Raw genomic sequence first — 16,766 nt, forward strand, 5'->3', positions numbered from 1 at the left:
ATCCTACAGATCCCTACAGACCCAGGAACTGGACCCCTTATTGTCTGGGTCACAGATTTATCCACCTTGGCCTCAACCATATATGTATGCATACATATAATTAGAGGATTCTGATTCCTGGAAAACATAAAAATCTCATAAAGAATTCAGTGGTGTAAATAAGCAATCCAGGAAGATTTTCTATGAGCAGTATTTTGTTGTAATATGACACCTGTATAGACACAATGGACCAAATTCTCAAAAAAATTCTCATCTGGATGATCTGTAACAGAACATGAGAGTAAACATATAAATAGTTAAAAGGTTAATACCAAATCAGAGCTACACAGCATCTTACATTTTTATCTTTAGTTCTTAGAGGCAAGCCCCAAATACTGTCATTTGTACATATCACAAGCATTGTTTTGCTCCTTGAAGTTTCAACCTTCGATCTGAAAGTTGCTAAGATGCTGTTTTGAAAATATATAATTAAACTATTATTCAACCATAGTTCTATATCAATATTCTTGCTAGAAAAAAAACCCCACCTTATTTAGCATCTAAATTACCTAAAACAGTTTCAGCTACAAGTAACTGAAAACCTACATAAAATAACTGAAACAAAGAGTCCTAGTATGTTACTTTTCAAGTATTCTCAGAGCCCTCTCTTTCCCAGGAAAATATATCCTCATACTTTATGGCCAGAATCAATTGCATGTTCATCTTAAACCAATTGCTGACAAATGGAGCCTGATGGCCAGACTTCTAGAATGGAACAGGATTTACCTAAATCATGAGGGAAGGGTGGCCACTGGCACAGAGCTGAGACTCTGACTGAATGGACCAGAGGAGAGGGGGCACAGCCTAGTGGTTCAGAGCCTGGATTTTGGAACAAGACTGCCTGAGTTTAAATCCAGCCTTGCCACTTGCCAGCATGTGTCTTGAATAAATTATTTAACCTATAGGTGCCCCTATTTCCCCATCTGTGTGATGGGTTGTTGGGAGAATTAAATATGTTAGCATTTTTAAAGTGTATAGATATGTGCCTGGTACATATTAATATGTGTTTGTGAAACAAAATGCTCAAGAATGTGTGCTGGGTGCACAACAAATATGCACAGCATCTTGGCATGAACCTGGTTTAATTTTCTGCTCAAGCTGTTGGAATGGATCACGGCAGTTGAAGACATTTCTTTCTGAAGAATTTTGTCTCTCAAGCTGTTGCTGATGGTCATGTATCCAAGAGACTCCGGTCATGGTGTGCAGGTCAAGCTGAAACCCGGTTTCAGAGGAGAAAGGTGAAACAAGGGCGGAAAAGAGGCTCTGCCATCCCCTTAGGGAACAAAGCAATGAGAACCCACACAGAGAAGCCTAGTCCCATGAGGCATGTCTGTCCTGACTGTCAAGACAGTTGGCCTTCGTGTGGATGAAGAGGAGATGACCGAGGGACGAGCCAAAGAGAGGCCAGGCTGGGGACGTCAGATGCTGCATCCCTCACTCCTCCACTTGCCCTAATGAATGCCTTCCTCTTGTTAAATGAGAGAAAAAGAACTGTAAGTTGGCTAAAAACAAAGCATCTGTTTAAGAGAAATTTTGAGCAACTCTGAAACTTAACGAGTTGGAAATAAACCAATGGGAGAGGCTTTAGTTATAAAGTTGGGTGAATGAAAACAATTTACACAGCTCTCTTTGAGGCTGAATATATGGATAAAGAAATAAAGCATTGTTATCAGTAAAATGGTAACTAGTATACCTGTCCCTCAAGGAGTGAGCAGTGAATAAATGAGTGACAGGCAACCAGCTGCCATATGACCTTAGTTTGGGAGCAGTTTGGGCACCAATAGCCCCTGAGTGATTGTACATCTATTTTCGGACATTCTCAAGAGCCTCTTGAGGCTTCTGCTTCCTGCTTCCACACCTTGAGGCTTCTGTCTCCATCCAGTGCCTTCCATGCTCTCTGGGCAGGCAGCCAAGCTGACTCCCAAAGATGTGTCTAAGGAGGTGCACTCTAACCAACACAGACACAGACAGTTTCACAGCTACAAAGTGTCCTGTTTCCAGAGGCTGAAAGCTGCTCCAAGCTAGTGGAAACAGACACCTTCACGTGCTGCCAGGCCTGAGACCACAGTCTCCGTCTGCTGAACAATCCCAAGCAGCAGAGATGTATAAACATAGGTACAAGATGGATGTAACCTTCCATTTCAGGTCCAGCCATTGAGAAAAGCACAGCCAAGTCCATCTCACTCAGACCCCCAGGCATGTCCTCCTGTTTAAAGGTCCCTATGTCCGCAGGGGTGAGGGGCAAAGGGGCTGATCTCCTTCACCTCCTGGTCACCTCCCTTCTGAGAGCCATCCCACAAGGTGACACGAAACCATACAGAACCCTCTTCCCTACTCACCCTCAGTCATTCTGGACCTGCTTTCTTCCTGAGATATCTCATTTGAGGGCACACAGGAACTCCTCCAAGCTGAAAAGTCACGCTTGGGCCACAAGCAGCCAAAGAAGTGACCATGATGCAGGCTAAGGACTCACACATCTCATTATGTGTATATGAATATCATAAATCTAGTGTAGTTCTTTTATACTTTTTCTTCTACAAAAGAAAATGTAGAAGAAACGTGTTATTTTTACTGAAGTAAAATCTGCATTCAGTAAAATGCCCAGATCTTAAGAGTACAATTTCAAAAATGTATATACCCATGTAGCCACAGCCCAAAACAAGATAAAGCACACCTCTCTCATCCTGAAAGTTCCTTCCTGCCCCCTTCCAGCTAATCCCTACCCTCTGTAACCACAGTTGTTCTGGTTTCTATCACCATAGATTCACTTTAAGACTTTATTTCAGTTGCCCGTCACTGGCTTGGCCTTTCACTCTCCTTATCGGGCCTTCACGATGTAACTACAGCTGGCCTGACATCTCCAATCTCAGCCACCTTCTTGCTCACCCTGCGGTTTCTCCAACTTGCTGAGCCCTTTCACGCCCAGGGCCCTCCCACGTCCTCCTCCCCTCTCTGGGGTGCTCCTCTCCCAACCCCCTTTCCATACATGGAGGGCTGCCTTTTCCCATCCTTCAGGTCATGGCTGAAAAGTCCTCTTCTAGAAACTTTTCTGACCCCTTTCTAGGTCTCCCCATGCCCCCAGTGCCCAGTTCCTCTATTACTTCAATTTCTTCCTTTCCTAGTCACGCTCATCTGTTTGTGGATGGGCTTATGCGCTACCTGTACCAATAGGCACTCATTCATTCATTTATTCCACAGTATCTACAGAGTATTTGCTCTGGGCTTTCTAAGCACTAAACTAAACACTGTTCACGATGCTGGGAATATAGCAGTGAAAAAAAACCCAACCAGAATCTCTGCCCTACTGGCTTGCATTCTAGTGGGGGGGGAGACAGACCATAAATGAATAAGCAAACAAACAGTGGTAACTCAGATGTGGATAAGGATTTGAGAGAAAAACAAAGCAGGGAAGGGAAAAGGGCATTCTCAGGCCAGCAAGTGCTATTTTACATAAATTAGTCAGAGTCCTCCCCAGTAAGATGGCATAAGAGGACTTGGAGGCATAGAAGCAGCAAATCATTTGTGTATCTGGAGGGGAGGGTATTCCAGGCTTCCAAAGGCAGGAACATGCCTGGTGTGTTCCAGAAACAGGAAGACGGTTAGAATGGCTGGAGTGGGGTGAGCAAGGGCAATTTTCATAGCGATGGGAGGATGGGGAGCTAGAAGGCCTCCGACCACACTCTGCCTCTTATTCTGAGTGAGGTGGGGAAAGCTCTGGGATACCAGTTAGAAATTACCTCAGTGATCCACTGGGGAGGTGACAGTGGCTCTGGCAGTGGCGTAGAGGTGCTAAGTGGTGATAATATTCTAAACACACCTTAAAGGTCCAGCCAAGAGGTTCTGCCTGTGGACTGGATGTGGAATGTGAATGAAAGGGTGTGAGTCATGGCTGGTTCAAGAGGCGCTGATTGGGACTGAGGCTGGGTTTTATTAGTCGACTTTGGGATACTCTTAGTTCAGGACGTCCACTAGAAGTCCACATGACTTCTAACCCCACTCCAGGGCAAACTGGAGATGTGAGTCTAGGGTTCCAGGGAGACAGAACTGAAGAAGACACAAAAGGGGGAGGTGACAGTCTGTGGATAGGACTTAACTACATGAGGGGGCGTGAGATGCCCATGAAGGTGGAGCTGTGTCTGTTTGGTTCACCACCATACATCCAGTGCCCAGAACACTCAAATAGGTGATGTATAAAGGAATGATCCGAGCAAAACCCCACCCACTTTCTTTTCTGCAAGTTGCTTTATTAAGCTATTGTCCATCTCCTTCAAACCAGATCCACAAACAGCCCTGAAAAATGTCGCTAAGTTACAGAAACCAAAACACCAAGGTGACCTTATCCATTTTCTGCACACTCAGATGAACCTTTGCATCTGAGTTTGATCTCATTAGAAGCCGAGCCCTTCCTCATCTGCATTCGTAATACATAGGAAGACAGTAGATGCCGTTCAGCACAAAGCCATAGGCCAGAGCTGATGGCACCTTTGTGGAGGCTGCCCAGAAATCAGGACGCTGATGTCCTAACTCATATCTCACTGCCAATGACCACCTTCTGCCCAGGAGAAAGGCCTTAAGGAGTGTGTATTGATGGGAACAGAGCCACATCTGCAAAGCTCAAACTGCAAACAAGCCCCGCCCCCCAACCCAGCTCCTGTAACACCGAACGTGCCTCTGTCACTGCATTGGGGACCGCTGGATGTGACTGTCAGCGTGTCCATATTTCACCACTAAGGCCTGTTCCCTCTGCATTATCAAAGCCTCCTAACTGCAGTGTTGCTCGTCATTGCCAGGTTCGCGGCAAGTCGGCATCGGCGGGTTGCTTTAGGGTTTCACAGACACTCATGGGCATCCACTACAGAATTCTCAAGACATTCTGGGTTACAGTCGGGAATGTAAAGAATGGAGAGAAGAAACAAGAAAGCGGGGCTGATGGAGTGGCGCCACGACGCCTACCCGAGACCGTGGGCAGCGGGGTTTTCAGGAGCTGGTGAGGAGGGTCCTCCCCTTGCTGCCCCTCCCCCGTTTCTAGAGTTCCAGCAGCTGGAGGGGAGCCTGCCTCCGTCACTCCCCTCCCTCCCAATAGCTCACAAGCTCTTAATGAACTGCTTCTCTCACCACAGCCCAACAGTCCCAAGGAGAAAGTCCTGCAGTTGAAGGAGGGTTGACTGGAACAGAGAGAGAAAGAAGGTCATGTTCCGAAAGGCAGCCCTCGCGACACACACTCCCTTACTGCAGATTCCTATTTCTGACTCCAGTTCTAGCTTTCTTCCCATATAAATCCCAGAGAGTAAGCAGGAACTTGGCCCTGTGTTTTGAACATAATTTTAAATCAACAGATGTTCCATTTTCACACATCCTGGGACCGTCCCTTAGGTCCCAAGCATCTCCTTATCATCTCCTTTACCAAATTCCCCAGTAAGTGCTATACTCACCCAGAACTCATACCAGTGGACACAGGAGTGTTTACTGATTCGAATTCCAGCTCTGGCAATGCACTGAGTGGCCTAGGAAATTGGTTATTTTTTCTGCTTCAAGTTTCCTCATTTGGAAAATGGGATGAAAGATGTTACTCCCAGAAACTGCTGGTGAACACACCATGGGGCAAGGCACATAAAGGACTTATCACAGCACCAAGCGCGCTGCAAGGTGGCTGTTTATTCACCACAGCAGTCGCTTTCTCTGGTACAATGTGGACCCATGTGCTCCCAGATCAGCAGGTTAATGGAAGGATAGCACCTCCAACAATATCCCAGGTGTGTCACGCCCCTTTCCTCCCAGACTGAACACCAAAATTCTCTCTCCAGATGTAGAAACTATTCAGAAAATAAAATTAAATTTCTCTGTGTAACTGAATCACAAAACAGTGGGCTGGGCCTTTTGTTTGCAAGGGCTGTTTAGGAGGATTTTCCTATCCTTTGCAGGCTCTCTTACACCCGTGTGGTCAGGGCACTCCAGCTCTGACAACAGAGAGGGACAGGAATTGGTGTGTGTACGTGGAGAGGGGGAGGTTGGAGAGAAAAGCCCCGAAGGTGCCACTGCAAGTCAGTCAGTTTTGCGAAAACCTGCGCAAACCTCTGCACCTCTGACCCCAGCTCCAGGAGCAGCGCGGCCGAGCACCGTGCAGGTCGTTGTCCCTCGCTCCCCATCTGCCTGTGCGCCTCAGTCACCCACCGACAAGGAGGTGGCAGAGGGGGTGAGCTCTGGCCCGTACCCTGGAAGGATCGCACAGACCCTGCCCTCCTGCCCAGTGTGCTTTGTCTTTATCCACCTATCGCCTCCCTTGCCTCTGTGCTTTGGCGTCAGGGTGAAAAGTGTAGGTGTGATCCTAAGCACAACAGTGGATCTAATTTCAAAGATGCTGGGACTACACTCTTCTACATGCCCCCTGTGCTGTGCCCCAGACAAAAGCAAGGTTTTGCTGGCCGCTGTCTGACAAGCAATGAGCTATTCTTCAACCTGGACCAGAAATGGTAGAGTGAGAAGGGGGAATGACCATGATGGATATGAGGGCTGGAATAGGGGCAGGGACAGAAACTGTCACATCAGGGTCACTCCTTCAGCAACACACATTGGGTCTACAGACGCCTGTTACCTGGAAGGTATGACACCTAAACTGTGAGTTCACTAACGCTTCAGCAGGGCTGGCTGCTGTATCGCCTGGGCCACAGGCCAGGGGATATTGATGGGGAAATGATTCAGCAGTAGGGCTGGCTGCTTCTTAGAAGTGATGACGACTGAGGTAATTCAAGACAAGAAGTGTTTCCTCCCATGCATAAAGCTAAATTAATTAGGTCTGATTATGCAAAATAAGAGGTAAATCGGTCCTACTATTTGGACTCAAGAGTTCTGGCACCTTCTATAAAAATTTTAAAAAATAAATAAAAAGAGTAGGAGGAATGAAATCTGTATCCCATAACAGACATGGGAGGCAGGCTCATTTTATTTCTAATTTTCATAACTCAGCACTTTTCCTAGAACTGGCACCAACTTTGCCTTGTACACAGGTCAGTAATTCTCTTCAGTAAAACAGGTCTCAGCTGAGGACCAGATAATGCAATAGCCCCTTAGCTAGTCCTTCAGACGATTGAGTACAGTGCATTTTCTCAGTCATCATGCAGGAGCAGGGATTGTTATTGCTGTGCAGGAGAAGACTGTGTAAAGGAGAGGCTGCAACTAGGGGCAGAGAGTCCGGCTCTGCTACTTACTGGCTGTGCCACCTTAGAGAAGCTCCTGGACCTCACCAAGCCTCAGTTTCCTCTTATGCAAAGTTAGGATAACACAACGGTTTCATCTTTCAAGGGACCTGAGTTTTAAAGTCAGTGCTTCATACAATAATCAATTATAGACAAAATACTCTGTTTCTTTTTGAGCACCAAATGAAATAGCTAGCTTGCGCTTGGGGAGTGTGTTGTATGAAAAACATGTGTCCTTAAATATTATAAGTCTTGGGTAATAATTCAAAGCACCAAGAGGTTCACAATTGGAGAGACACACAGGATCTGAGGGGCACTGGGGACTCTGAATTTATAGCTCTCAATCCGGGACATTCCCTTTATGACGGAATTGTCAGGCAGAATTGCCTGGAGTCCCTAACTTCTTCCTACTTCAGCTTCTTCATCACCCTCACGTTCTCCCCTATTTGAATTCCAGCCAGTGAAATTCTAGTTTGATTGACTTCAACCAGAAGACACATCATCACATACACTTGCATTGAAGGGTTGTTGCAAGAACTGAATGAAACAATGGGTCTGTGGCAGCCACGGAAGGGCCCCTGACCTGTCTCTTTGAGGGCAAGCCTACAACCGGTTGTGCGGAGAGTTGACAGCCCCCAGCTGCTGCCGCTTCAGAGTCATTGCACGTTCATGCCAAGGCCACGCTCTTCCTGGGCAGCTCCCAGCCACTGCGAGCATGGCCGACACACCAGAGCCAGGCCATGTCTGCCCATTTTGAGCTCCTCTAACGGGCAGTCTCTGCCCTGGGGCACCCTCTCGGTGCAGCCAAGGGTTTTTTCACAACTGCATGGCAGGCCAAGGCTCTCACCCCATCCTTTGTTCTCCCCTCCCACCCTTGTCCTCAAAGATACAGACCAGCATCACAGCTTGAGGCTCTTCCTGCCCATCTCACAGGCTTTTCTCTCATTTCTAGTTCCATCTTGTCACCTGCTTCCCATAGGACCTAAACTGACATAGCACATAAAGTACTGAGCATAGAATGAAGGTTCTGGAAACGTTCGCTCTTATTGTTATAATAATTATGGCTTGATTAAACGAATGACTCCACTAACAGAAGATGCCCTTAGAGGTACCTACTCCCATGACAATCTGCTCCAAGAGTCCTCAGTGGAATCTTACGCTTTGCTTAGCCTGTACCCATATCTCTGCCCCTGTGGTGCCATTCCAAGGTCATTCTTGCTTTTTCTAATGCTTCACTGTGCAGAGAGAATTTCAGAGTCACTGGAGGATTTGGTGAAAATGTATTAAAAATTTAAGAATTAGCTGGGAAATGGGCCTCTACAGCTCTTCATCTTACCAAGAACAAACACCATGGTCCTAAGAGCCTTCTCCAAACGAGTGTCAATGAAAGCCACATTCACTAAACAGCAGAGCCTTTCCCAAGGGAGTTCTGAGTCACATCATTATGGCCCACCTCATATGTGCCTCACCGGTGCATGCGGGACATTGGTTAGTCATGGAGAGGGAAATGACGGTCAAGGGAGGAAGGGAAAGACGTAAAGTTCTACAGAAACACCCAGCAGTCCACAGCCCTAAAACATGTCCATTACGGCACATGAAACACTTTTCAGTGACAGGTCCCACAAATACTGTTGAGAACCCTGTTATGATGACAGCTATAAATTCCATTCTCTTGAGATCTGAGTGGCTGGTTCCAATTCAGTGACCACAGACTTCACAGAGGAGCCATCAACAGCATGATAAGGGCTGGTGATAAAGGGGCTACTGTTGCTGTGCTTATTGAAGCAGAGAAACAACTGACAAATAGGTGTTTCACAAAAGTGCTCTGGAGAAACCGCTGCTGAAAGATTGTCTTGGGTGGCACAAGGGACCCAGCAATCCAATGAAACCCATGGCTGTCTTTCTTTTTGAAAGTACTTCTTCCATTAAAATGGAAACCATGTGGGGCTTCCCTGGTGGCACAGTGGTTGAGAATGTGCCTGCCAATGCAGGGGACACGAGTTCGAGCCCTGGTGTGGGAAGATCTCACATGCCACGGAGCAACTGGGGCCGTGAGCCACAACTACTGAGCCCGTGCTTCTGGAGCCTGTGCTCCACAACAAGAGAGGCCACGATAGTGAGAGGACCGCACACCGCGATGAAGAGTGACCCCCACTCGCCGCAACTAGAGAAAGCCCTTGCACAGAAACGAAGACCCAACACACCCAAAAATAAATAAATAAATAAATAAATTAATTAATTAAAAAAAACATTTCTAAAACACTAATCTTAAAAAAAAATAGAAACCATGTGACTTCTGTTCCATTTGAAGGAAGAGGATATCAACTCTGACCTGATTACTCACATAAAAGCCACAGGTATGATGACCACCTAAGCAGACCTTGGGTGCTTGGGTCAAGGGAAAGACTAGGGAAAGGGGAGAAGAGGCAAATCCCAGAGAGGGCTGCAGGTATCACCTAGTTTACAGAGCCAGCAGTGACTGGGTCTTAGCACACGGTTCTATAACTGTAATTTGTTGTTGCTAATAAAATAACCTAAAAAGAGAAGGGTAAATACCCATCACAACCTCACACTCTCCACCTTTGGGGAAGGGGAAATTATATTGAAAAACAAATGGGGCTGTAATTACCTGTCTCTAATACAAATTACTCACTCGACATGTCCCCCCCTGCTTCTGTTATGCCAAGTTCATTCTAGGGTGATATATTTTATGTACTAGAAAAACCACTGGCTTGGAAATGTGACGGACCTGGGCCTGAAACATGGTTCTGACCCTTTTCCAGCTGCGTGGCCATAGGCAAGTTACTCCCTCAGAAATTCAGTTTCCTCATCTGGAAAATAGGAATAAGAGTAACTACCCAAAAGGGTTTTGTGAAATAAAACAGCAACATATATGTGAGAGGCCTTAGCATCTTGTCCCAATAGATTATTTAAAATCAGTCACAATCTATCAAACCACATGTTACAGAGGCAGAGCCCAGAGAGCAAAATTGCTGCCCGATATTTATCATTGGCCCTAATAAATAAGAAGGGATATTTTTTATACTGCAGTTGTAAACTCTCACTTTAGTATTAAAGAGTTTTGGAAGTATCATAAAAAAGCCACAAGATGGCTACATAGCTTTATCATAATAACAGCTAATATCTCATGATTAATTACTTCATTAAATTCTGGGCACTGTACTAAGTACTTTTTTGAAAATATTTTATTTATTTATTTATTTGGTTGTGCTGGGTCTTAGTTGTGGCCGGCAACCTCCTTGGTTTTGGCTCGTGGGCACCTTTGTTGCAGCTCACCAGCTCCTTAGTTGTGGCACATGAACTCTTAGTTGCAGCAGGCATGTGGGATATAGTTGCCTGACCAGGGATCGAACCTGGGCCCATGCATTAGGAGCACAGAGTCTTAACCACTGTGCCACCAAGGAAGTCCATATTCTAAGTACTTTACATTGATTACTTCATTTAATCCCCAAAACTATTCTGTGAGGTAGGAACCATTATTCTCTCTTTTTACAGATTAGAAAACTGAGGCACAGTGGAGTTTAGTAACTTGCACAAGGTCACATGACCCACAAGCAACAAAGGCTAGACTCGTACAGGCAGTTCGATTTCCAGCCCTGTGTTTTAACAAGTTCTCTAAAGATGGGACTTCTGGAGGGGCTGGCAAAGTTCTACTTCTTGACCTGGGTGGTGTTTGCCATATATTTAATTTCTTTGTTTTCTGAAGTCAGTTTTATTTTATTTAAAACATTTTAAAGTAATAATATTAGTAGCTAAAATTTCACCACTTGACTCTTTGGACAGAAATAGAGGATGTGTTTTGCACATCATGTGCCTTGCAAGCACAGGCACAGAATGAAGTTTCTGTAATACTGTAATGACGTTTGTCTCTGTTGTTTAGGACAGTGGCACAAAAGCTAATGAAAATTGTAATTTCAATTCGTGGTAGGAGGTGTTTCTGTTCACAAGTCCATTGGAAAAAATGGGGAAATGGTATAAAGAAAGTGTTTTCATTTTGGTATGCTGAATCCCCACTGCCTGGACTCTTTTTCTCAATATTTATTTGTTTCTCTCTTCATGTATTTGTCTCTCAGTTTCTCTCTCTCATCCTTTCTCTGCTCAGCCCCATATCCATACCCTTCTATTCCCTTCTCCCTGCCTCTCTCTCCTTTTCTTAAGGAGAATTTGAGAACACTTCTTACTGGCTTTATTTATTAAGTATTATGATGAATTGCTTAGTCTTCATTAGAAAGGACTGAATGGATTGTGTACCACCTTCAGTTAATCCTCCTGAATTAAGTCTTCGCTGACATAGGTGCCCTTTGATTGACTTTTATCTTACTAGCTTAATGGTTCCCAGTTAGTTAAAAGCTTCTGTACCTTATGGAAGTTTAGGACTGGGAAGATTATCAAGTTATGGCCTAAAAAGAAAATCAAGTATATGAACATAAATTGCCCAACGTCATCTGCTTTTTATTCATGTAACTCTTGCTTTGCCCCTCTCCTGCAGCCACCCAACAGTGAAATCACATGCAGGGCTGTTTCTTGGCCTATGACTCAGATGGGTCTAAGTCTTGTCATTGTTACAGAATCTATGGCAAGGACACAGACTCAGATATTCCAGCACTGTATGTACCGGGGGACCTCAGAGGCTGGAGTGGCCAGGAAGACCATCTCCTAAGCCCAGGATCTCTGGGCCTCATCCCCAGAACTGATTAGTGCACTGAGACATGATTCATAAATCTGATTACCAGACAGAAAAGTATTCAGTATAATTTCAAATATCCTCTTCCCTCTTCTAAAGACACATGTGCAATGTTCATTCGACAGCTGTATGTGGGGTGCTCCTCAGTGTGCAAACAGTGTAGTGTGTATCATCACCTGAATCAGTACTGGGTGCTCCAGCCCTTCCCTCATCAACATATCCAGACCAGATGCGTAGAATTCCACAGGGCCCTGCCTACCCCTCAGCCTTGGAAATCCAGGCACATCACGTGGAGCCTGTATAACAAACACTAGTTCCCCATCCCCTGCTTGGGTTCTAAGACTTTCTTGACTGTTTCTGGGAAGTCACAGCCTGCTCAGCACCTTGGACAGCCCCACCACCTCTACTGGGAGCAGCGTGTACCTGTTGGTTTGTCCTGTAAGCAGGCTGGGGTCCCTCATCCTCGAGCTCTTGAAAACACTGTTTTTTCTTCCTCCCCCTCCTTACTTTCTTCAGAACAGGAGTCAAATGTATCATCATAATACTCTTCAGCCACAAGTGGGTCTTCTAGGATCTCTGAAATAAAGAATAAACAAAAATCAGGTCCCACCAGTCATTAAAATTATGATGAGTCTAGGACCTCCCTCATGTTTTCCCAGAGACGTATATTTTGTTTGCACTGACAAAGCTTTCATGGAGTGTAGAGCTGAATCTTAGCTTCCTGAACGTACCTAGTGGAATGTAATAAAAACTCAGCACAGTTAACCAGTGGAGGAAAGGAGGGATGACTCTATTTGCAACCACTCTTTGAAAGTGGAAGAATAAAACCATGAAAAGAGAAGAAATGATCTCTTCTAAAGTCTTTACCTTCAGAGGCATGAATCATTATTACAAACGAGGGGATTTAGGAGCAAAAGCAGGGTAAGATGCCTTAGCTGCAGGACCCTATTACACACTCACATAAAGTTTTTGCAGAAACAGTTGGAGGGGATAAACGTCAGCACTCTTCCTGGGAATTTCTTTTTTTAAAGAGAATACTAGTAGGGAGACCAGGCAAGAGGGATAGGATATATAGCAATGGCATTTTGGTAAGCTGAGGAAAACGTTAAAATTCTTTTCTAGCAGGCTATGAAGGCTTTTGAGATGGAGTTCACTCTGGGGTATTACTTACTCATATTGATATGCAGCATTTATTAAAAAAATAAGTAAAGGCCACCCAGTTAAGCTGATACCAAGAAGTGGCTACCTAAGTAACTGATGCAATATTATTACTAACTAAAAATATAGTTGGTGCTTATAATGGTCTTCAACCAAGAAAGGCCAAGAATGGATCACAAAAAAAGCATAGTGACATCAATTTCAGTTTGCTAATGGGGACCTAGAAATAGAGAAATATCCTTGGGGAGGGGAGAACACTAAATAATGGTAGTCTCTCTACCTCCTTAAAACCATGGGCATTTTAGGCTTTGCACCATACTCTGACTTATAAACAAAATTATTCTAAATTGTAACACAGAGCACTGTTTTTCATCCCATTGTTGCTATTTTGGGGGGTCAGAGAATCAAGGTTTGAATTTAGCTCTACAGCCTCTTAGATGAGAAACTTGGGTAAGGGATATGAACTAGCTGAGCTCTAATTTTTCCAGTAAAGCTGACATAAGGGTAATCTAACAGGGTAGCTATGAAGATTCAATATGATTCTTATGGAAGCATCTGTGTGTAGGGAAACTTTATACAAATGTTCCCTTAATTTCCACATCTGTAAAAATGAACTTTTCATTAACTGATTCCAGAATCCCTTGAAAGTAAAATACTTAGTGTATGTAGAAATCCCTGACAAAAGGATACTTTAAAATCTTTGCTATCTATAGTTTCCCATAGAACACAAGAGGCAGTACCAAGGCATCACAACTGGTCAGCTCAAAAAACAAAAATTACATATATTCAAAACTGCCTTTGCCAGTTCTTTAGGAAGGATCTTACTGGGAATCTCACACTTTCTCTTAGTAACGCCAACACAGCCTGTTCTCCCCTCAGATCACCTATTATCACTTGAGCAACAGATGAAACAGACTATTTGTATATAGGGGCCATGTTTAATACAAATCATTATTTGACTCACACTCAGAATGACAAGAGGATCACCACAAGAGAAGTATATAAAAACCAAAATCTACCAAGAGGACAATTCAGGTCTCCAGTGTTGCCCTCAAGCAGCGGCACATGCTCACTGAGTGGAACGGTGGACAGAACCATGTGACTTCCTGCATTTTTCTCCCCCTTGGCCTCTCCCTGAGCCTCTGTGTCTCTTTCACAGAGATGTCCATTCTCTCTGTCTCCCCACTTCGTCTCAGTTCCTCTCCCATTCCCTGAGTCTCTGTCTCTCTGACAGTTGTGCATTTGCTGACTCATTCATATTTTCTCCCTCTTTTTCTCTATCCCCCCAGCCCCACTTTCAGGCAAGAATATTTGCTTTCAAGTTGACTATGAAAGAGTAAGAAATATCATTTACATTGTTGCCCAGTATACAGAAATTTGCTTGGATTTGTGTATATATAAAAACATCTTTATAGTTAAAACAAAATCTTCATGCATCAAAATTTACCCATACTACAAATGATATACTCTGACATTTCACATTCTATTTAATGTGTTTTTGGGGTTTGTTTTGTTTTGTTTTTTTAGAGTCACTATTTTTCTTTAATTTTTAAAAATTGAAGTATAGTTGATTTACAATGTTGTATTAATTTCTGCTCTACAGCAAAGTAATACAGTTATACATATATATACATTCTTTTTAAATATTCTTTTCCATTATGGTTTATCATAGGATTTTTTGTGTGTGTGGATGATTTCTGTGTATATATATATATATATATATTTTTTTTTTTTTTTTTAACATCTTTATTGGAGTATAATTGTTTTACAATGGTGTGTTAGTCTCTGCTTTATAACAAAGTGAATCTGTTATACAAATACATATATCCCCATATCTCTTCCTTCTTGTGTCCCTCTCCCTCCCATCCTCTCTACCCCACCCCTCTAGGTGGTCACAAAGCACCAAGCTGATCTCCCTTTGCTATGCAGCTGCTTCCCACTAGTTATCTATTTTACATTTGGTAGTGTATATATGTCCATGCCACTCTCTCACTTTGTCCCAGCTTACCCTTCCCCCTCCCCATATCCTCAAGTCCATTCTCTAGTAGGTCTGTGTCTTTATTCCCGTCTTGCCCCTAGGTTCTTCATGACCTTTTTTTTTTCTTAGATTCCGTATATATGTGTTAGCATATGGTATTTGTTTTTCTCTTTCTGACTTACTTCACTCTGTATGACAGACTCTAGGTCCATCCACCTCACTACAAATAACTCAATTTCGTTTCTTTTTTATGGCTGAGTAATATTCCATTGTATATATGTGCCACATCTTCTTTATCCACTCATCTGTTGATGGACACTTAGGTTGCTTCCATGTCCTGGCTATTGTAAATAGAGCTGCAATGAACATTTTGGTACGTGACTTTTTTCGAATTATGGTTTTCTCAGGGTATATGCCTGAGATATTGGGATTGCTGGGTCATTTTTAATGCTAGTTGCAACTTGCTAAACTGATCTCTCAACGACAATTTGAAAAACACTGGTTTAGAATGCTGACTTTGGCATCAAAAAGACCCTCATTTAAATTGAGACTTTGACATCAGCTTCATAACATTAGGCGTTATTTAAACTTTCTGCCCTTTGGTTTTCTCATGGGGATGGTGGCACCCGTCTCATAGAATCGTTGTGAACATTACATTGTATGATGGATGCAGTGTGCAGTGCACATGATATGTGCCCAATAAATGTGGGTTACTGATATTTAACATAAAACTCTGTAGTTTTGTCTGTAATGCTCAACACCAGGAAGAAAATAAATATAAGGCAATCACAAATAGATATCAAGTTAAAAATTTTAACAATATTTTAAGTAGAATCGCGTCTCAAAATCCATATGGTACCCAACTCAAATGGCTTCTCCTGCTGCCCTCCCTGCTGCTGGGCCCCAGAGGGGCCCTGGGCATTTCACACCCTCCTGTCCTCCCATTGTCCTTCCTGTCCATTAATTGGTTCCATCCCGGCTCCCTCCAGGCCACTCACAGGGAAACTCTACAACAGGGGTGAATGAACTTGTTCTGTAAAGGGCTGGATAGAAAAAGTGTTAGGTTTTGCAGGGTATACAGTCCCTGTCACAACTACCCAACTATTTGTAGTCTGAAAGCAGACACGGACAATACATAAACAAATGAGAGTGGCTGAATTCCAATAGAACCCTATTTACAAAAGCAGGTGGTGGCCAAATCATACCACAACTCTACCCCACAGACAGATGTTTCTCTTGTTAAATATTGAGCCCCACCTCCCATAACATGGCTCCCTCCATAACAGTCAGTCCCCTTCCCTCTCCTACCAAGGATCCCCTCCCAGGGAGGGGAGGAGGGAAGAAATGGACAGGGAGAAAGTGACTAAGTCATGAAACAGACCTGGATGAACCCATCTCCAGTGTTTCTTAAGCACGTACCACTAACGTGGTGCAGCTCAGAAAAGGGTGCATTTTCAAAGGGAAAAGTCCAAAGAAATAAGTCAGCTCAAACTGTGTGTGTCGAACCCTGTGTTTTTCTGGCCCTGGCCCAATGTGAAGCCTTGTTAGGCTAAGGCTCATTTCTGCTGTCATGAGGGGAAAGTGGTCTGTGATAAATAGCTTTCATTTTTTCGCACCCTGAAGTCAGCCTCGTGACAGATGCTCAGGAGTGGCATCTGGATCTCTACTTCACTGGGCGGCAGTGACGGAGCAT

General features: G+C 44.0%; 1 protein-coding gene across 1 annotated transcript in view; it reads right to left on the reverse strand.

The window, feature by feature from the left end:
• Positions 1 to 16,766, reverse strand: part of NEK11 (NIMA related kinase 11) — a 283,846-nt gene that overhangs the window by 102,998 nt on the left and 164,082 nt on the right. The window contains 2 exon segments of the mRNA XM_060099965.1: positions 12,361 to 12,424; positions 12,426 to 12,513. Of these exon segments, the coding sequence (XP_059955948.1) occupies positions 12,361 to 12,424; positions 12,426 to 12,513 (152 nt within the window).

This window comes from Mesoplodon densirostris, chromosome 5, assembly GCF_025265405.1.
Source record: "Mesoplodon densirostris isolate mMesDen1 chromosome 5, mMesDen1 primary haplotype, whole genome shotgun sequence".
Taxonomy (NCBI): domain Eukaryota; kingdom Metazoa; phylum Chordata; class Mammalia; order Artiodactyla; family Ziphiidae; genus Mesoplodon; species Mesoplodon densirostris.